At 48.1% G+C, this 21,455-nt stretch overlaps 1 protein-coding gene across 2 annotated transcripts in view; it reads left to right on the forward strand.

The window, feature by feature from the left end:
* CREBBP (CREB binding lysine acetyltransferase) overlaps window positions 1-21,455 on the forward strand; it is a 1,382,831-nt gene that overhangs the window by 1,125,704 nt on the left and 235,672 nt on the right. For both annotated transcript variants that reach the window (XM_085628465.1, XM_085628466.1), the window contains one exon: window positions 10,089-10,239. In XM_085628465.1, coding sequence (XP_085484591.1) covers window positions 10,089-10,239 — 151 coding nt within the window. The remainder of the gene's footprint in view (window positions 1-10,088; window positions 10,240-21,455) is intronic.

A 21,455-nucleotide genomic window follows, 5' to 3' on the forward strand; every position in this document is an offset into this window, starting at 1 on the left:
AACACTATTTCAAACCACTGCAACAGATACCGGTGGTCGCCGCTAGGGTTGGGAACTGCTATATAGTCAATGCAAAGTGTGTAATCTGCAGCTCATATGCCTCGAACGGAATATGCTACTTATCAGTATGCATCTGTTCTTGGCATGTAGAGCTGCAGATCTACACACGCCTCCCCGGCTACCTGTACCTGTTCCAGTCTTACCTAATCTAGATACAACACACATGGTTTCTTCACTATTGTTACTACACTCCATCTTTCCCTGCTGGCGAAAAACAATCTGAGGATGGAGCCGAAGCCCATGCGCAATACGATCCAAAGGAGGAGTCACCGACCTCGTGACTTCCAAAGACTTTCCAAGAGAAAAAACAAACTGCAAACATCCGGGCCCAACACCAGATGGTGATCTATGCAAAGTGTGTAGATCTGCAGCTCTACATGCCAAGAACAGATGCATACTGGTAAGTAGCATATTCCATCTGTAAGAAACATTATTCCTTACCACCCCACCCATCCTTCCCATTCTGCGAACTGACTTCTAGGGTTAAGGTCATCTCTCTCAGGGCCCTAGTTTCAATGCACCAGTGGTCAGTATCTTGCATGGCTCTGCGTTCCTGGAGCGGAAAGTCGTGTACAGAACTGAAGTCAGCGCTCAAGGGCGGCGTCTAAGTAGCTGCCGCGACGTCATCTTCGCGACCACGACGGCAAGGACGGACGCGGAGCCGCACAACACCACCTTCCGACGCGCAGGGGTACTGCTGAGGAAAAGTTTCCGGATCCAGTCTGAAGTGTGGGGGTAATTCTAAGGTAAGGAATCTTATCACTAACTAATGTTTCTTACAGATATATTGTTACTGAAGGTAAGTAACTTGTGCATCTGAAAGAAACATGTTAGTTAGATTCCTTACCTTAGAATATCCCCAGGCGTCAGGCTGGATCCGGAAAGATTTTTCGTCAGCAATATCCTTGAGTGTTGCTAGGTGTCGTCTGCGGCTCCGCGTCCGTTGTCGATGTGATCGCCGGGATGACGTTGTCTGAGTACTTAGATGCCGCCCTCGCGTGCTGATGTCAGTTCTTCTTTTTTCCGCGCCAGTAAGCGCAGATCCGGGAAGAGCATACCATTTAGTCACTTTTTGACTAAACTTTTTGGACTTTTTTGGCTCATCTTTCGAGTTGACCTCGACTCCTGGTGTCGGTAGGGATGCCCGGTTTCAAGCCGTGCGATGCCTATAACCGACTGATGTCGGTTACAGATCACCACTGTTGGTGTCTCTACAGCCTTAGGGCCAACCATGATGCCCAGTCGTGCCCCGACTGCTGGACCTTGTCCTCGAAGGCTAGGTGGGAGCAGTCTCGCAAGCTCCTCGAGCTCCGGCAGTCGGCTCCACGCCGGTCGAGGGACCAGTCGCGGAGCCGAAGTCATCACAGCTCGTCGGGTTCGAAGTCCTCGCATTCAGGTAAGTCGAGGCACAGTAAGAAGAAGTTGAAGAGGCGACATCGCTCTTCTGACTCCGCTCGCGCGACTCGGCTGAGGGTTCGAGTGGCACCACCCGCGCGTCTCCATCGAAGCCGCAGGAGTCACGTCCGGCCTCATACTCTCCGGTCCATGGGCCTAACACGACTCCGGACGAGGTTCGAGACTTCCTCGTGGCCATGAGGAGTCTCGCTCCGGCGTCGCGGTCTGTAGGCGCGCCTTCGGTCCCCGCGGGTCCGCTTGGGAGGCCTAGCGAGCCAGCGGCTTTGGCGCCGTTGTCGACTTCGGTCCCAATGCCGCAGGCCCCCATGGGATCCAGGCCTGGATCCCGGTCGACGCCGGTTGACCTTGCGACCCCTCCGCCGGCGCTGACCCCTATGGTGCCGCCCCCGGCGCCGTGTTTGGACGACGTCGTCCCCAGTTTTAGTCCGGGTCCGGCGTCGGAGCGGCGCCGTCTCCAGCGCCGATGGATGGGCAATTCATCTACCGCCTGGCTCCGTCCTTTCAACCTGTCTACCAGGAGTCGGATGACGGGGACGACAGAGGGGTCTGAGGACCCTCTTGCACAGCAGTGCCAGTTTAATCAGGACTGGGCAGAAGAGCTGGGGGATGCCAGTGGTCTCGATACTTCACCTGACACTGGCTTCATCTCTCCTCCCTCCGTGGCTACGGAGGAGGGTGCAACTTATTCTGTCGTGCTGCGCAGGGCTGCCGAAGCCCTTCACCTGGAGCTCCCTGCAGCGGCCTTGAGGACTAACCTCCTCACTGAGGTGCTTCAACCGCCAGTAAGCTCTTCTGAGCCTCTACTGCAGTTCAATGAAGCACTCACTGATATTCTGATGTGCACCTGGTCCAAGCCCTCCACAGTCACTCCTGTGGACCGTACCGTGGACCGCCACCACTGCCCTGCTCCGGGCGACCCCAGCTTTCTATCAGTGCACCCCACCCCTGAGAGCCTGTTTATCCAGGCCTCTACGTCCCAGACCGCCTTTCCGTCCGCTCCTCCGGATCGGGAATCGAAAAGGTTGGAACAGTTTGGGAAGAAGCTGTTTTCCTCCCTCAGTTTGGGGTTGCGGTCCATTAATACTGCGTGCCTTTTGGACCGTTACACCCACTCCTTGTGAGATATGGTGGCGGACGTGCTGCCCCAGTGTCCAGAGGCGGCCCGGACATGGCTCGCCCTGGCTCTTGCTGAGGGGCGGGATGCAGCACGGTACACAATTCGATGTGTTCTTGACACCACGGACTCGCTAGGTAGGGCGATTGCGACGACGGTGGCGATTCATCGCCACACCTGGCTGAGATCCATGAATTTCTCCGGGGATGTCCAGAGCACCCTCATGGACATGCCCTTCGATGGCAGTCTCCTTTTTGGTGACAAAGCGGATAGTGCACTGGAGCGCTTTAAGGACTCCAGGGCTACGGCCAAGTCCTTGGGCCTCTCGGCCCCGTGCCTGCAAACTTCCGCTCTTCGCCCCTTTCGTGGCCAAGGAAGGGGAGCCCCCGCACGTCCGTCTATCCACAGGCCGCACAACCAGCCTCAACGCGGTCGCAGATGTGGATTCCGCCGAGGCGGCGCAGGGGGACAGAGACGGTCAGCCCACATCTGCCCCCGCAGCATCTGCCTCAAAGCCTTCCTGGTCCAACCTTTCAGGCCCATTCGACTCCAGCGGGAGGCAGAGTTCGCCATCACCTGCTCCACTGGCGTACCATCACGTCGGACAGATGGGTGCTGCAAATCGTCCGAAGGGGCTACTCCCTCCCCTTCAAGGCGACCCCCTCCAGCCATGCCACCGCAGTACCACCGTATGTCGGGGGATCACTTGCAACTTCTGCAGGAGGAAGTTGCGGCCCTCTTGGCCAAGGGGGCCATCATGCGCATTCTTGGCCCAGAAGTAGGTCGGGGTTGTTACTCCCATTAATTTCTGGTTCCCAAGAAGGGCAAAGGGGGCCTACGCCCTATCTTGGACCTCAGGAGCGACAACACCTTACTCCGGAAGGAGAAGTTCAAGATGCTCACCTTAGCTCAGGTTCTGGGTGCCCTAGACCCTGGAGACTGGATGGTAGCGTTGGACTTGCAGGACGCATATTTCCACATCCCCGTCCTGCCGGCCCATCGGCGTTACCTGCAGTTCATGGTAGGCCACGAGCACTTTCAGTTTACCGTGCTCCCCTTCGGCCTCACCAGTGCCCCTCGGGTGTTCACGAAACTGATGGCCTTGGTCGCAGCTCATCTGCGCAGATTAGGGGTTCCAGTCTTCCTCTATCTCGACGACTGGTTGTTGAAGGCGGGCTCGTCCCAGGCAGTCGTCTTCCACCTCCAGACTACGGCCGACCTCCTGCATTTGCTGTGGTTCTCCATCAACGTGCCGAAGTCGCATCTGAGTCCCTCCCAGAAGCTTCTTTTCATTGGAGCAGTTCTGGACTCTGCGCTGTTAGGGGTCTATCCTCCAGAACAGCGGGTTCAGGATATTCAGGCTCTGATTCTGATCTTTCAGCCTTTATCCCGAGTTTCGGTCAGGATGGTGCTGCGGCTGCTGGGTCTAATGGCCTCCTGCATCCTGCTGGTACATCGCGCCAGGTGGCGGATGAGGCTCTGCAGTGGGACCTGAAGTTCCAGTGGGCTCTAATCGGGGCATTCTGTCCGACCACGTCCTGATCTCGGAGGGCACTGCAAGACAGTTGAAGTGGTGGCTCACGGACCGCGATTGGGTCAGTGGCAGATCCCTCTCCCTACCCCTACCGGAGCATGTAGTGGTGACAGATGCGTCCCTCCTGAACGCCAGGGCGGACGAACTCAGCCGCCGGTGATTGATGGATCACGAATGGCGTCTGAACTCGGACGTGACGTTAGGCCTCTTTCGGCAGTGGGGAGAGCCTTGGTTAGATCTATTCGCCACCGAAGAGTACGCGCAATGTCATCAGATCTGCGCATTGGAATTTCCAAGGCGGCACTCGCTCGGAGACGCTTTTCGTCGCGAGTGGAGTTGCGATCTGTTGTACGCCTTTCCGCCTATACCACTTCTGCCCAGAGTGCTGAAGAAGATCAGGCGCGACCGGGCCCAAGTCATCCTTGTGGATCCGGATTGGGCACGATGATACTGGTATCCTGAGCTACTCAGTCTGTCAATCGATCCGTCGATTCAACTGCCTCTTCAGGATGACCTTCTGTCGCAGCAGCAGGAGACGGTCCTCCACCCCAACCTGTCCAGCCTCCACCTCCATGCGTGGAGATTGAGCGGCGACAGTTGATGCCATTTGTCTTGCCTCCTGAAGTCTGTGATGTCATTCTGGCAGCCAGACGTCCCTCCACTAAAACGGTATACACCTGCAGGTGGAACAAATTTGTGGCATGGTGCACAGCAAAGGCTGTGGATCCCCTTTCCGCCCCTCTTTCTGAAGTTCTCCTATCTTCTTTCCCTGGCCCAGCAGGGCTCTGCTCTGGGCACCCTCAAGAGTATATCTTTCAGCAGTTTCTGGCCTTCTTACGGCTTCCTGATCAGCCTTCTCTTTTCAAGTCCCCTGTTGTTGCTAGATTCTTTAAAGGCATTACTCACATGTTTCCTCTTGTCCCTTTCGTAATGCCTCAGTGGGACTTGAACCTGGTGTTAACCTATCTGATGTGCACTCCTTTTGAGCCACTTCAGAATTGTCCTCTTCGTCTTCTGACTCTTAAGACTGCTTTCCTCTTTGCCATCACCTCTGCCAGAGGAGTGAGTGTGCTCCAGGCTCTTTCTTCTAACCCTCCTTTCCTCTCTGTCTATCCGGACAAGGTTGTTCTCCGGACTCGTCCTTCCTTTCTCCCTAAGGTGGTTACTGCCTTTCACATGGGCCAGTCTGTTACATTGCCCACCTTCTTTCCGCCTCCGCATCCCTCGAAAGAGGAAGAGGCGCTCCACCGTCTGGACCCAAAACGTGCGCTCTCCTTCTATCTGGACCGCGCGAAACAGTTCCGGGTGGACGACCAACTCTTCGTTGGCTACGTGGGCGCTAAGAAGGGGCGGGCAGTGCACAAGCGGATCATCTCTCGGTGGGTCGTTTTATGCATTAAGGCCTGTTATTCCTTGGCTAAGAAGGAACCTCCTGTGGGGCTGAGGGCCCATTCCACTCGGGCCACAGCGGCTACTACTGCCCTGGGACGTGGAGTCCCTCTGCGGGACATTTGTCAGGCAGCAACTTGGGCCTCGCTGCACACGTTTGCTAAGCATTACTGCCTGGAAAGCCAAGTCCGGAGAGACTGCTTCTTTGGCCGTTCCGTTCTCCAGGAATTCCTGGTGTGATCTTGGTTCGCAGACCCACCACTGGGGTTGGTATTGCTGGGGTATCTATTCTAAGGTAAGGAATCTAACTAACGCGTTTCTTTCAGATGAACAAGTTACTTACCTTCGGTAACGATATAGCCGCAAGAAACATTAGTTAGTTAGATTCCTTACCGCCCCACCAATCCTCCCCGTTCTGCGAACTGATATCTAGGGTTAAGGTCATCCCTTTCAGGGCCCTAGATTCATGACACCAGTGTCGGTTTCTTGCATGGCTCTGCGTTCCTGGCGCGGAAAGCTGTGTACAAGAACTGACATCAGCGCACGAGGGCGGCATCTAAGTACTCCGATGTCATCCCAGCGATCACGACGATGGACACGAAGCCGCAGATGACGCCTAGCGACGCGCAAGGGTATTGGTGACGAAAAATCTTTCCGGATCCAGCCTGACGCCTGGGGATATTCTAAGGTAAGGAATCTAACTAACTAATGTTTCTTACAGATATATCGCTACCGAAGGTAAGTAACTTGTTCTTTAATGTGTTCAGGGTTATATCTGCTTGGCTAGCCTCATTAGTCCCGTGGAGAATGTTCTTCTATCAGATTTCAACTTCAAAACAAAATAAGGTTTTAATTTAAAGTTCTGGCTGTCTTGCCGGCAGATTGAGCAGATTGTTATAAAGTATAATTGTAGTTATGGATTTGTAATACAATAGTTGTATCAGCTGACGAAAAATCTTCCGGATCCAGTCTGACGCCTGGGCATATTCTAAGGTGAGGAATCTAACTAACGTGTTTCTTTCAGATACATCGTTACCGAAGGTAAGTAACTTGTTCTTTAGTCGCAGAGGTTTGTACGCCTGTGAGTAAACCAGCGAAATTATGGGCTGCTCCATAAAGCAAGCTTCTGAGTCTGTCCGATAGCATAGTCATTGCTCTCTACAGCCATGATTTTATGCGTCTTAACAAGTGGACGAAGAAGCTTCTTCCTTGCCTGTGAAGATTTGTCACATAGAAGCATCAAGTACAGCACAATTTCCTCACCTCCTGTCGCATAGTTACAAAGTCCTAAGCAAGTCTTGGCATTGGTCCATGTTTTTTGCATAAGCCAAGACCAAGAATACTACCAGTCTTAAGTTATTGTGCAATGTTCTTTTTGCCTGCGGGAATATGCAGTCCATATACATTTCCTAGGAGTTTCAGGCTTAGGAACTGTTAACTTCATGCCTCCTTTTATGTTACACTTGACCAGGATCTGCTCCCAATATATTTTTATTGTTACAGGGCTTATTCTATTCATTAACTCAGAATTTTCCCAGTATGCGACACATCCTGTTTCAATTAGCATTTGGGAAATATGGTTGAGCTGGGGCCATTCTGGGGGATCTTTACTGTCCCATACATCTTGGAGTGCTTTTCGATGTAGTTCAAGCTTTTGGTTGGTCCACAGTCTGACTCAATGCAGGACAGGTTTTAAGGCAATCAAAGCTTCAGCGATATGTAGGCACAAGGAAAAAGTTATCAAATTTTTTTTTGTATCCCTAGGACCTTCCAGAACTTGGGTACTTATGAACCAGCATCCAGGGCTTCAGTTTTATACGCTTGGAGGGCAGGCTCCATCATTCTGTCCTGCATTTATTGTAAATGCATACAACCGCTCCTGTATACCAGCTCATAATAGGCTCACTTTTCATAGATAATCAAATAAACAGTCTAGAGTTGCTCTTTGATTTTGAAATGTTGGCTTCCAATTTTTACTTGTTAACCAACATAAGAGTTATTTGTTGATAGTGCGCTTTGAAGAGGCACAATCATTTTCCAACCCTTATAATAGCAATGCTTTGTCTGCTCAGTTTGTCTGAATAATACAGCCCATCCGCGAATACTAGTAGAGGTAATTTTTTCTCCAACCATCACTGGCGCATCCAAGTTCAGAGCCAATTGCCCTTTGTCCACATCCCTTAAAAATAAGTTGAACAAGATGATTGTAAGTACATACTCTTGCCTAACTCCAGTTTTGTATTCAAAATCGGATATGAATGCCCCTCTTGGGTCATATCACTGCTGTGTTTTTCTAATAGCCCGGTAAGGAGTTTGTCTGGTAATCCTTAAAACTTCAGATCAAACCAACAAAGAGTTGTCCATATTTGAAATGTATGAAATATAATCTCATTGCTTGGCGAGTGGTGCCTTGTCCCTCCCTGAAGCCAACTTGGAAGTGGGATAAGATCTTTGTCTTTAGGCCAGTCCTGGATTCGGTTAAGGAGGAATTTGCCATAAATTTTAATACATGGAGCAAGGAAATTGGGCGATAATTTGAGAATCACTTCGAGGACCTTTTTTGTGAATTTGGACAATAATGGCTGTTCTCCATGAAGATGGGACTTTCTCAAGCTTCCAGATGACATTGTATGCTATCTTTAGGACAAGGGTCCAGAGTGGTGCATTGTTTTGGAAGACATACCTCAATAGCCGACTCAGCCTCTACACCCCTACCCGCCAGCTCCGCTCCGCAGACCGTGCCCTCGTCCCCCGCATCCGAAAAGTGACCGCCGGCAGCAGATTATTCTCCCACCTCGCCTCCAAGACACGGAACACCCTCCCCATCCGCCTACGGCAGACCGAAGACCTTCTGACCTTCAGTAGACTTCTCAAGACCTGGCTCTTCGAACAGTAGCAGCCCCCCCCCGCGCCTTGAGACCCTCACGGGTAAGTAGTGCGCTTTACTAATGCTATGATTGATATAAAGGAATTCTATTGGGGTTTTACGTGCACTCTTATTCATCCAGATTCGTATGACTAATCCTCAGCACATTGAAGGCGCCCTTGTGCTTTAGATATTGAACTTTGAACCAGTCAACTTAAGTCATCCAAGACTTGGCCAGTGAGAGGGGTACACCTTCTTTGGCGTAATTAATTGAGCTTAAATTAATTAATTAAGTTTCCAGGACCCTGACTGTGTCTTTAATTGTAGCCTACATTTGTATTCATGATATTTCCAGTTCCAGCATTTCCTTGCCTCATGCCAGCGTTGTTGTGGGGTTTACATTCCTAGATTAAGTTTTTCTTATTTAGCCTTGCGTCTAGATTGTCAGGCTGTTGGTAGCACTAGGTTTTGAGTCTTAATGTCTGCCTTTTCTAGAGAGAAAATTATTTTTCATATGGCTTTCATATATGTGTTACCTTAAAAAATGTTATCTCTGTACGTTTGTGATCTTCTTACCATTTTCCTGCAGTGCTTAGCTTCTGTAAAGGATTGATGCTTGCGTCTGACCTTGGAGCATGGAGTCATGGCTGTGACCTATACATAAAACCAAAACACAACTGTTGACTTGGGCTTTTTGAAAAGGTTTTTTTTTAATCAAATCAATGTTCTGTGTATTCAAACTGCTGTTGAGGATTAACATCCAATTTCAATAATTTATAAGACAGTCAGATTGTGCAAAAACTGACTTCCAGTTAACTAGTCAAAACTTGCCTTATTTCTTTTTCAATATACCGGTACTTTAAACTGTACATGCTGCTGAACTAGTAAAGTATAGTGTTTTTCCAGTTGTGGTATGTTCTGTACAGTATCACAAATTAGGACCACAACTGTGCAGTATTTAGATGTGTGTAAATCGCTGCCTATTATCTAGTCCATTCAGTGAAGGAGTGCTAATCCAACATTTTTTTAATCAGTGAAGAGTGAGCGCTAAGCCAACATTTTTTAATCACAAGTTTAGGTGATCTGAAAAAGCTTTTTTTTTCTGAAGCTCATGTGTTTGAGTTCTATTGCGCAATTGAGTTCAGTGCATCCAGTGCCTTGGTCCCTGGACTGCAAAATGTTTACCTTCATATTTGAGCTGTTTGAAGGCTTGTTGGTTGATGAAATCTACTTTGCTCGATGGCAGAGTCCAATTATTCACAAAATGTGCAGGTTATTTTTACAGTGGCCCTGATTTTTTGACCCTCAAGGCCTTCTGTGTGTTCAAGAGGACTTTGGATTTAACACCTTTATCCTGTGAGAGCCAATAGAATCATCCTTTGCTTTCTCTTGAGTAAAGAACATGATTGATGCCTCACTCAAGTATTTTATCTCTTTTCTGAATAGCCAGTTTATGTATCCTATGCAGTACATTCTCCTTGAAACTGTGAGAACAAGTTAAACTGAAAAATCTGGAAGAAAATTGAAGCATTAGTCTTGTACCTACCTTTTTCTTACTTACCACTATTGGGTACTCCTGTTCACCTTTTCTAGTGGAAAAAAATCAATTTAATTAACCAGTCAAAACTTTAGATCATCATTGTATCTTGAAGCATTTACTTTTTTATTGTGCCTTTCTAAGTTCGTCACTGTGTTTCTTTTCTCTCCAGGACTACAGACCACTCGCTTAGGAAATCATCTAGAGGAGAGAGTAAACAAATTCTTGCGAAGACAGAATCATCCTGAAGCCGGGGAGGTTTTTGTCAGGGTGGTGGCCAGTTCAGATAAAACTGTGGAAGTTAAACCTGGGATGAAATCCAGGTGAGATGTCAAATGACCAAAAAATAAGCATTAACTGATTTAGGTTTTTTCATTCATGTTTGTTTTATCCTCAATAAGACTTATAAGCCATGATATCTTTTTCAGAATGGTGAATGTATTAAGGAGTACTGGGAACAGGTTGCAAGTGAATGAGGTGTTGAGTACTCATTATTACTTTCTACAGAGAAACATTCCTAATCCATCTCCCTCTCTATTTGATGTTTTTCTGTTCCAGCAGGTGAATGATTATATACACTATGCTTGTTAGAAATTGTAATACAAATGGTATAAAGACATATTGCATCAGAAAGTATCTTAATGGTTTGGTACAGTTTGGCCTCATTCAAAGAATGTCAATTTGATACCACAATTGAGAATGCGATCAGAACTGATGCCACTTTCAATGCCCACTCTTAGATTTATACAAAGAAAAACCTTCAAATCCATTTTAATTTGTGTGAAGTAAAGCAGTGTTAATGTAATAATGGATATGAATAATCCATGCCATCTTGGTTTTTTTCCCATGCAGAAATAAATATCAAAGCAGGTGTGTAAACCTTGAATTTAAAGTGCTTCTTAATATAAAGTAGGATAATGTCTGCTACATGTTTTAGTGAAAACAATATCTTGTGTATGAACTGGGACAATGTGAAATGTCTGCATATTATAGCTTTCTTCATCAGAAAGATAGTGTGATTTTTTTAAGACTGGTACAATTAGCATTTCAGCCACAACAAAATTGAACTAATTTCATTTAATTATTCTTTATTGAATGCATACTTTGCTAAAAACTATCCTAAGGGATATCTGAAGAATGCAAAGTGATTACATTGTATTGGCGTTGGTGCACATTGTCAAGTACACACTGTTCTTACAGCCGAAGCTGATGAGTTTTAAACACCGTTTTTGACTTCTATTTGCCATTCCTGTAGTCTCAGATTATAATCATTTTGTGTAATGAAGTAAACTATGTTTGTAACATGCTCTACACACTCCCGTCTCTTAGAGTTGGGCCTGGACTTTTGGAACTGGTTTTCATTATAAGAATTTTTCGGTCACAAGATGTCTAGTGACCAGACCCCTCCCTTAGCCCATCTTGCACCGTTACAAAGACCACCTCATATTATGTTTTATTTTCCCCCTCCATTGGGTTTAGCCGTTCCAGGGTCAGCTCCAGGCCCGCTGGATTTCTTTGACGAGACTTTCACTGCAAGACGTTGATGTTTAGGTTAAAGCTATGGAAAAAGACAATACTGGTGCACCCGCAGTGATTGGACTCCCCATTGAGCAGTGTTGAGGCCACTTTTGTGAGGAAAACCAGTGTTTATCAAATATGACTGTTAGTGGAGTGTGTTATGGAAACCACACATTCCTAGTTTTGCCTCAAATGTAATTCAACATTTCCCTGGCCTTACCAACTTTACATGTGCACCTTCTGCTTGTACCCAGGGCACGAGGAGTCCACTTACTCAGCGGGAAAAGTGTTCAAGTGCAAGAAAACCATCAGGCGTCAACATCAAAGATATTGGGTATACCACAACATGTAGCCCAAGGGTTCCCCTGAAACACCAGACTTATTCAGCCCGAAAACATCTTCGGGGCCAAGCGAGAAGAGCTAGGGTCTTCAGGCACGCAGCTGGTTCAGTAGGAGCAGAGCACAGAGGTGCTGTCCTCAAAATCTTCGGAGACCGGAATAGGAAGAATATTCACTTCACTCAAACGAAGGCCTGAGAACAAAAACCACAAATAGCCTTCATCTGGCAGGCCCTCTGGGGACCCACCTCGTAAGCGTCTTCACATCAAAGTCGAATGCCACTTCCAAGGGATACTTCCATTGAACCCTGTGGTGAATTGCAAGAGGCAGCGACCCTAAAGTCTGGCTCCAGGCTTCCAGTTCTCTTCACCCCCAAAAGACACTTTTGGCTCCAGGTAAACCTCTGGCTAAGGGCACTGAGCCTTGGCACCCACCAATGTTGGTTCAAGCCAATGTCTCTGAAAAACCATCTTAGAGACAAAATCTGCTTTGAAGCCCATTTCAAAACTAACCGCACACTCTTTGCCCAAATCTGACTGGTGTGAGGTGCCCTCACTTCCTGAAGTCCATGATGTCAGGCAGCGCTCGGTCTTCATCCACCCCTCAACAGGGAAACTGTTAGATTGGGAACCCCAACAAGATCAGCCTCATACACTTGAATTGCCAAAGAAGAGAAGACTTACATTTGAGGAGCAGATTTCAACAGATCTCCCATAACGGTCGTAGAAAGCCATCAGGCCACCACCCTGACCTCCAACCTCTTTGTCTCGCAAACCATGACTAACACCTTCTCAACCTCACAAACCATGAGTTCCACCTCTGCCTCGCACACCGTAGTGTCTTCGTTCATCACAGTCCTCTTTCTTTTTGGGCCACTCTGAAATGGACTTTGAAAGCATTATGAACTTCTAGATCCATGCCATGATACTATCGGACCCATGGATGGAGATGACCCTTTGGAAGATAACCACATAGATCCATTCGACCACCACAACCTTGTGCCCTACCTTGTTAAGACCTCCCCACCGGTTGACACCACTGCCATTGATGAAAATCACCAAAAAGTAAAACTATACTTGGTGGAAGAATATTATGTTCGAGGCATATGCGCTGCAGATCACACACTGTGCATAGATCGCCCTCTGGTGTTGGGCCCGGATGTTTGCACTTTGTTGTTGTCTTGGAAGAAGTCTTTGGAAGTCACGAGATAGGTGACACCTCCTTTGGACAATAGTGCACATGGGCATCGACTCCATCGTCAGATTGTTTTTTTCCGCGATCGGGCTCGGATATGTTCATCACGCTCCAGTTCGGTGTCGTTACTATTCTTCTTTTCGACGCGCAATCCTTCACCCATTCTTCGGTATTGTTTCGATCGCGTTCACATTCGACGCGCATCTCTTCAAACTTGAATTCTTCGATTCCGGTCGTCGATGCAGGCCTTCGGGTCCACCTGCGCCATTAGGCCTTTGGCTTATGGAAAGGACTCATTTCAAAAAGTTTCCTAAATGTGGATCCAAGTTTCCACATGCCGATCTTCACGAGGTGTGTAACCTCTGCCTTTCACCCGAGCATGAGGCCAAAGACTGTCCAGCTTGTGCCTCTTTCCGCTCCAAGAAAAAAATTCTAGATCGTTGAGCTTGAAGAACCATGCCTTGATCATCGACATAGATACCGGACAATATCTTTCAGGAAGGCATCAACGCACCAGAGCAGGAACAGATCCAAGAGAGCAACATTAGTGCCTCCGAAGCCGACGACTAAGACATCGAAGACATCACTCCAGGGCAGCGGGTCGTAAGTGCGGACGTCGACCCCTTCCCCCAACCCATTTCCAAAAAGGCTTCGGTCACACCTTCACCTTCGGGCCTAGGTGCACACTGGGACAAAACTTCCCATGCCCAGCCTTCGGGCTTGGCAAAGAAGTCGATACACAAGCCTTCAGGCCACTCTGGATCGAGCCAGCCTACCATTGGTGCCAAAACCCCATCCCCGGCACCAAAGAAAAAACCACTGCCTTCCTCCGCACCGACGCCTGGTTCCACATCGGCGCCTTCGGCACCGAAATCCACTGGTACGGACATCCCAGGTCCGAAAAAATCGTCACAGCCAAGTAAATAACCGGTTCCAAAGCCCACAGGCGTTCAGCCTTCGGATCCCAAGAAAAACCTTGGAACCGAGCAAACAACCAGTTTCGAAGAACACTGGCGCTCAACCTTCTGATCCGAAAAAACCATCGGAACCGAAGAAACAACCGGTTCGGAAAACCCCACCGGAACCCAGGAAAACTCCAGATTCCAGACCTAAAGAGCATAAAACAACTCCAAAACTTGTGCCACACAAACAATCGGACCCGAAAAAATCGACACCGAAATAACACGCTCCAGGGGAGGAGCTTTTTCGACCTGATCCAACCCAAAAGACTCTCCAAAAAGACCCCAAGACAGGTCAACTTATACTTAGTCCTTCCAATAAAAGGAAAATGGACAAACCTGTACCAGCTCCACGCCCTTGAAAGAAGAGAGACATTACAACTTCTCCTTTAAGGATTCCTTCTACACCTCCTCCTCCACACCACTCTCCTACCCCATCTCCAGTGCCCTCACCATATCCTCCACCTCAGGATGATGACGACACCTCTGAAGGGGAAGGGGATGATCTACCTTTAGGGGAACCTAGTCCTCCTAGTTCCCCAAAGGACCCATGGGACGATTTTGGCACACCAGATGTTCCTGACACACCACAGGATGAAATCTATCTATCTTAGACCATCTCCTCCAGAGGATTCTATAGGATTCACACAGCTCATACACAGAGCAGCAGAATACCACGGTGTGAACTTGCACACAGACCCTGTAGAGGAAGATTTCCTCATGGACACTTTTGCACCATCTCAAAGGTCCACTTCCATTCTCCCAATGCTAAAAGGGGTAATCAAACACACTCCTGAAGTGTTTAAGTATCCTGTAAGGGCCAGAGTCATTAACCCCAGGGTAGAAAAGAAGTCTGCCCCAGCTGACCCTGTTTATATTAAAGGGGAAGTACCCTTGGATTCCTTAGTGGTCTCCAACGCCAGGAAAAGAGCTAACTCCCAAACCACAGGCGATGCGCCACCTCCTGATAAGGAGTCAAAACTGTTGGACGCATCTGGTGAAAGAACAGTGTCCCAAGCAGCCAACATATGGAGAATTGCCAACACACGGGCTTTGCTGGCTAGGTATGATAGGGCACACTACGACGAGCTAGAGACCCTGCTACAACACCTTCCAGATCAATTTAAAACATGAGCCAATTATCTCATCCAGGAAGGCAAACTCGTAACTAATACCTCCATTAGTTGTGCTCTGGATGCTGCAGACACAGCATCCCGGGCTATTAATACCAGTGTTCTTTTACGCAGACATGTGTGGCTACGCATTTCGGGCTTCAAACCCGCGGTTTAAACTAATATGTTAAACCAACCGTTTGACCAGGAACACATATTTGGGCCCACTGTAGACTCATCTTTGGAAAAGATGAAAAAGGATACTGACACTGCCAAGTCAATGGGAGCTCTGCAATCACAAGCTCCCAAAAGTTCATTTCGTCGCTCCTCTTATAGGGGTGCCTCTAGAGGTTTTATCACTGATAACCCCTCCACTTCCTACAAGAGTCCCACCCAGACCTCCTCTACCAGAGGCTATTACAGAGGAGGCTACAGGGGCAATAACAACAAGGGTAGAGGCAAAACGACCAATACTCTCACTGCCTCCACACCTAAACAATGACTCCCCCCCCCCCCACTCCCCCCGGACCACTGTACTCCGGTAGGGGGAGGATTGATACAGTTCCTACCTGTCTGGAACAACATTACCACGGACAGGTGGGTGAGACAAATCATCCAGTCAGGTTATTGCCTTGAGCTCACTTCAACTCCCCCAAACATACCACCCAAGCAGCGTCCTATGTCAACAGACCACTTAACGCTTCTAAAACAAGAGGTGCTTTCCCTCCTAGAAAAACATGCAATAGAACCAGTTCCCCTTCATCACCAAAACACAGGGGTTTACACCCTGTACTTTCTCATTCCAAAGAAGGACGGAACCCTGAGACCCATTTTGGACCTCAGACCATTAAACCTCTACATACAATCAGACCATTTTCATATGATCACTCTTCAACAGGTCCTCTCTCTCCTCAACCAGGGCGACTTCCTTGCCACCTCAGATCAAAAGGACCCCTACTTCCACATTCCCATTCACCCTGCTCACTGGAAATATCTTTGGTTTGTAGTGGACGGTCAGCATTACCAGTTCAAGGTTCTCCCATTCGGGCTCACCACAGCACCCAGAATCTTCACAAAATGTCTGGCAGTGGTAGCAGTCCACTGAAGAAGACAACAAATTCACGCCTTCCCATATTTGGACGACTGGCTCATAAAAGCCAATTCACATACCCAGTGTGTAAATCACACACACATACTACAATCCAACTACTTCACAACTTAGGGTTTACCATAAACCTCACCAAGTCTCACCTCCAACCGTCCCACATCCAACAATATCTAGGTGCCACAATAAACACCTCAAAAAGCCTTGCATATCCCAGTCCAGCCAGAATAGCAAGCATGCAAGCCCTTATAACAAGATTCCAGCCGCAACCCTCACTTCCAGCTCAAGTGTTCATGCAACTAATAGGAATGATGGCCTCTTGCATATTCATAGTACCTCATGCAAGACTCCTGATGCGCCCCTTACCGGAATGCTTAGCACGTCAGTGGAACCAGACTCAAGGTCAGCTAACAGATCAGGTGTTGGTGGACGGCCGCACACATCGCTCTCTGCAGTGGTGGAACACCCAAAACCTTTCCAAAGGGCGACCGTTCCTAGAGCCGGTTCCACAGATTGTGCTAACAGCAGACGCATCGCTCACCGGCTGGGGAGCTAATCTACTTCATCACACCATACAGGGCACATGGACACCTCAGCAAAGGCTACTCCACATCAACCATTTGGAGTTACTAGCAATCTTTCTGGCATTAAAATAATTCCAGAAACAGATATCGGGCAAAGCTGTCTTAGTCCGAATGGACAATATTACAGCAATGTACTATTTACAAAAACAGAGGGGAACGCACTCTGTAACTCTCTCAACTAGCACAGAGCATATGGAGGTGGGCTATTGCTCAAAACATATTCCTTTTAGCCCAACATCTCCCGGGAATTCAAAATCACATGGTAGATCTGTTAAGTCGTCAGACACAACAGATTCATGAGTGGGAACTACATCCACAAGTTCTTCAACCGTTTTTCCAAATGTTGGGACAGCCAGAGATAGATCTCTTCGCCACACATTCCAACACAAATTGCCCAAGCTTCGTCGCCAGATGTCCACACCCATTGTCTAAAGGCAATGCGATATGGATAAATTGGTCAAGCAGATGTGCATACACTTTTCCACCTCTCCCACTCATTCCATTAGTGGTGCGCAAGCTGCAACAACAGTCACTCAAACTGATCCTAGTTGCTCCAACATGGGCCAGACAACCGTGGTACACTACATTGCTGGAACGATCAGTAGTCCCGCACCAAAAACTACACCTCTCCCCACAGCTCTTAACATGGAACCATGGAGAGATCAGACACCCAGATCCAGCATAGCTCAACCTGGCGATCTGGGTCCTGAAGTCCTAGAATTTGGTTATCTCAATCTTCCACATGATTGTATGGGCGTTATCAAAGAAGCTAGGCACCCCACCACTAGAGCCTGCTATGCAGCCAAGTGGAAAAGATTTGTTATATACTGTAACAGCAACAACATCAATCCTCTAGATGCCTCCACTCAACACATCATATGTTACCTGCTGCATCTTCAAAGATGTAATCTAGCATACACATCAATTACATTACATCTCGCTGCCATAGCAGCTTACCTACAAAATAAACAACATCGGTCATTGTTCAAGGTGCCTGCCATTAAAGCATTTATGGAAGGCCTCAAAAGAATAAGTCCTCCCAGGGTACCACCCTCTCCAGTGTGGAATCTAAACATCGTCCTCACAAGATTAATGGGTCCTCCATTCGAACCTCTGCATAAATGTGAGCTACAATTTCTTACATGGAAAGTTGCATTCCTTGTGGCCATTACATCTCTTAGAAGAGTCAGTGAACTCCAGGCACTAACTATTCAAGAACCATTTTTACACCTCCATCATAGCAAAGTGGTTCTCAGGACAAATCCCAAATTCCTTCCTAAAGTTATCTCTCCCTTCCATCTTAACCAATCTGTTGAGTTGCCAGTGTTCTTCTCACAACATCAAACAGTAGCAGAAAGAGCTCTTCATACTGTAGACGTAAAAAGAGCACTCCATTACTATATTGATAGAAAACCTTTTCGTAAAACAAAATAACTTTTTGTATCCTTCTCACCACCACATAAAGGCAATCCCATTCCAAAGTCTGGGATTGCAAGGTGGATTGTCAAATGTATGCAAATTTGCTATCACAAAGCAAAATGTACACTGTCTATTCCCCCTAAAGCCCACTCTACCCGCAGGATAGGGGCTTCATTGGCATTCTTAGGGAACATTCCCTTAGATGACATCTGCAAAGCAGCTACATGGTCTACACCGCACACATCCACAAAACACTATTCGGTAGATGTGCAGGCAAAACAACAAGCTAGTGTGGGCCAAGCTGTACTCAAAACACTTTTTCAAACTACCGCAACAGATACTGGTGTGAGAAAGTGGCTCTGTATATACTGTTCCCAAATAGGTACAGTGTGTACAGAGTCCACAGTCCCCAGAGGTTTGGCAGAGATTAAGGTTAGATATAACCTTACTCTCTAAAGTGGTAGCTTGGTCGAGCAGTAAGGCAGTATTAGAGGACAGTGTAAAGCATTTGTTGTACACACTCAGTCAGCAAATGGTCTCACACACTCAAGAACTGAACTCTAGGCCAATGGTTTATATAAAAAAAATATGGTTGTTTTATTTTAGAACCAACAATAGGTATTCAAATATACTTTCTCAGAATGAGATGCTTTAGTTATATACTTTTGCAATATGCAATTGACTTTTGTAGGTAATAGTTACAGGTTGTTGCAATAGGCAACACAATTTCAAACACAATAGTACATTGATCTCAATGGGTGTTATAAGTTATTTGCAATAGATTACTTTCAGGATTACGTTTCTAACTCCAGGACTGGATCCTAGATTCAGTCCTGGGACAGTTCTTGGAAACAAGTGACTAAAGTCGACTTACTTACTGTTGTGATTTTTAGGCAATATTTTGCTATTTTAAAAGTTGACACTTAAAAGAAATTTCATAGAAAAACAGTCAATGATTCCCTATGGGAGAAAATTCAAGTTACAGATATAGTATGTTCTCGTTACTTTTGTAATCCAGTACTGGGCTCCTAGGCTCAGTACTGGGACCTCAATCTAAAACAGGTAAGCAATTACGTTTTCACAGTTGGTACGATTTTTAAAGAATATTTGTAGTTTGCAAATATCGACACTTAGAAGGAATTTCACAGAAAAACAGTGAATGATTTCCTACGGAAGAAAATTGGGTTAATGGTAAGTACGGTTGGGATTACTTTTCAGGGTCAGTGCTGGGCACCAAGATCCAGCGCTGGGATCTCTCCTAATAGCAGGTGAGTATTTTCGTTTTCGTTACTCGGTTGATTTTAGGTGAATATTTTAAGTTTTAGAAACTCCACACTTGGAAGACATTTCAGAAGAAACCAGTCAATGTTACCCTATGGAAGAAAATTGGTTTATCGGCTTTTGGGTAAGTACACGACTGGCAGAGTTAAGGTTCTGGGCACAGACTCGGGGGTCTCCCAGGGTCAGGTAAGTACAGTTGTTACACCCTCAGCGGCACAGGGGCAGCCGTGTGCAGAGTGAGTTAGGCCTAATGTTATCCTATGGAAGGCAGGGGTGCCTTGGTTGGTGGCTGCTGACTAGCAGGCCACGTGGCTGTGGGAGCTGGGCTCCTGGTCACTTGCTCAGGGCAAATGGGGAAGTAAGTAGGAGTAGAGGTTACACTGCTAGGGCCACTCGGGCGGCTGGGTGCAGGGTGCTTTTGAGCCTTCGGGCGCTCAGTGGATTTCAATGGGAAAGCTCCAGTATGAACAAAGGCTGCAAGCTCGGGGACGAAGATTCTTCAGGTGCCACCACCACTTCGAGAGGTAAGTTTGGTAGTTGGAGGATAGGTAGGTACCCAGGAGTTGGGCACAGGGGGCGGGCCGCAGGGCGCCGGGTGCAGGGGTGCCTTTTGATGTTGGGAAATCTTACCCTCTGTTGATTGCGGTTGGGAGGGTACCTGGTTCTGAGGCTGCAGGCGTCGTCAGGAGCGTCGAGGTGAGTCCTTGGGTGCCGGATTCGGGGTCACAGTCGCCGGGGGGATGTCCTCGGGGTCTTTGGTCACCCCAGCACAGCACAGGCCAGGCTTGGCGGGCGCAGAGTGTGCAGGGTTTGCGGTTCCGGGCTGATGCCAGGGGTTAGAACTTGCTTTGAGCAGAGCCACTGCTCATGGGAGTCCCAGATGCTCAGTCACAAGGTAGCCAGGTCCTCCGGGGTTCGTTAGGTTGCTGGCCACAAGATGTGCCGGGATGTAGCAGGAGCAGGTTCGAGGGTCGACCTGCTGGTAGGGCTGGGGGCCAAAGCAGTTGGTGTCTTACTCTTCTTAGCAGCTGCATAGCAGGTCTTCTTTCTTCTTGCTCTTCTTTGATTTTTCGGAATCTGGAATCTGGAGAAGGAAGGTTCAGGGTGCCTCTAAATACTAGATTTAGGGGCGTTACAGGTAGGTAAAGGGCAGGGACCAATGGGTCCCTGCCTTGGGGTGGGTACACCCCCTATCCTGCCACTCTCCTGTGGGAGGGGGGCAGTAGCCTAGTCCTGATTGGGCAGGGCCTCCCATCTTCAAGATGGCGAGCACCTAGAGATGTGCTTCACCTCGCCTCCCCCACCTGAGGGGTGGGGTTGGCAGGCTGGCACATCCCCTGTCCTTATTTGGGGTTTCCGGCCAGTCTTCCCGCCAGAGTGGAGGTTAGAACCGGTGGGGGCCAGTCTGCTGGGTACAGCAAGTGGCCTGGAGAAGCTCACAGAGGCAGTATGCCTTTGAAGCTTCCCCCTGTCCATCCTGGGGGAGGAGAACTAGCACCTCGCCCAGGATGTGCTTTGTTGCAGGCCCAGGAGAGCGGGGACTCTCTACCAGGGGTCCAGCAACATGTCTGCAGTGTGGCAGCCTCCCAGACCAGACGTGGATTGTAGGTTAGGTTTCAGGGGGCATCTCTAAGATGCCCTCTGTAGTGCTTTGTACAATAAACCCCACACTGGCATCAGTGCGGGTTTAATGTGCTGAGAAGTTTGATACCAAACTTCTCAGTCTTCAGTGTTGCCATTATGGTGCTGTGGAGTTCGTGTTTGACAAGCTCTCAGCACCATGTACTCTTAAATGGCAGCACTGCTCTTACAGTGCCCAGGAATGGACCTGGGTACTGTAGGGGCACAGGGCTCATGCTCCTGTGCCCACACCACTGGCATAGGGCACCCAGCTAGAGGGGTGGCTGATGTATGCCAGGGCAGTGTAGGTTGTGGGCATGGCTTTGTTTTGTCTTCTACCCAGACACTCAGCCTGCAAGGGCAGTGTGTTTGTGTTAGGGTACAGGGCCTCTAAGGGTGGCACAATAT

This window comes from Triturus cristatus, chromosome 10 (genome assembly GCF_964204655.1).
Source record: "Triturus cristatus chromosome 10, aTriCri1.1, whole genome shotgun sequence".
In the NCBI taxonomy this organism is placed as follows: Eukaryota; Metazoa; Chordata; class Amphibia; order Caudata; family Salamandridae; genus Triturus; species Triturus cristatus.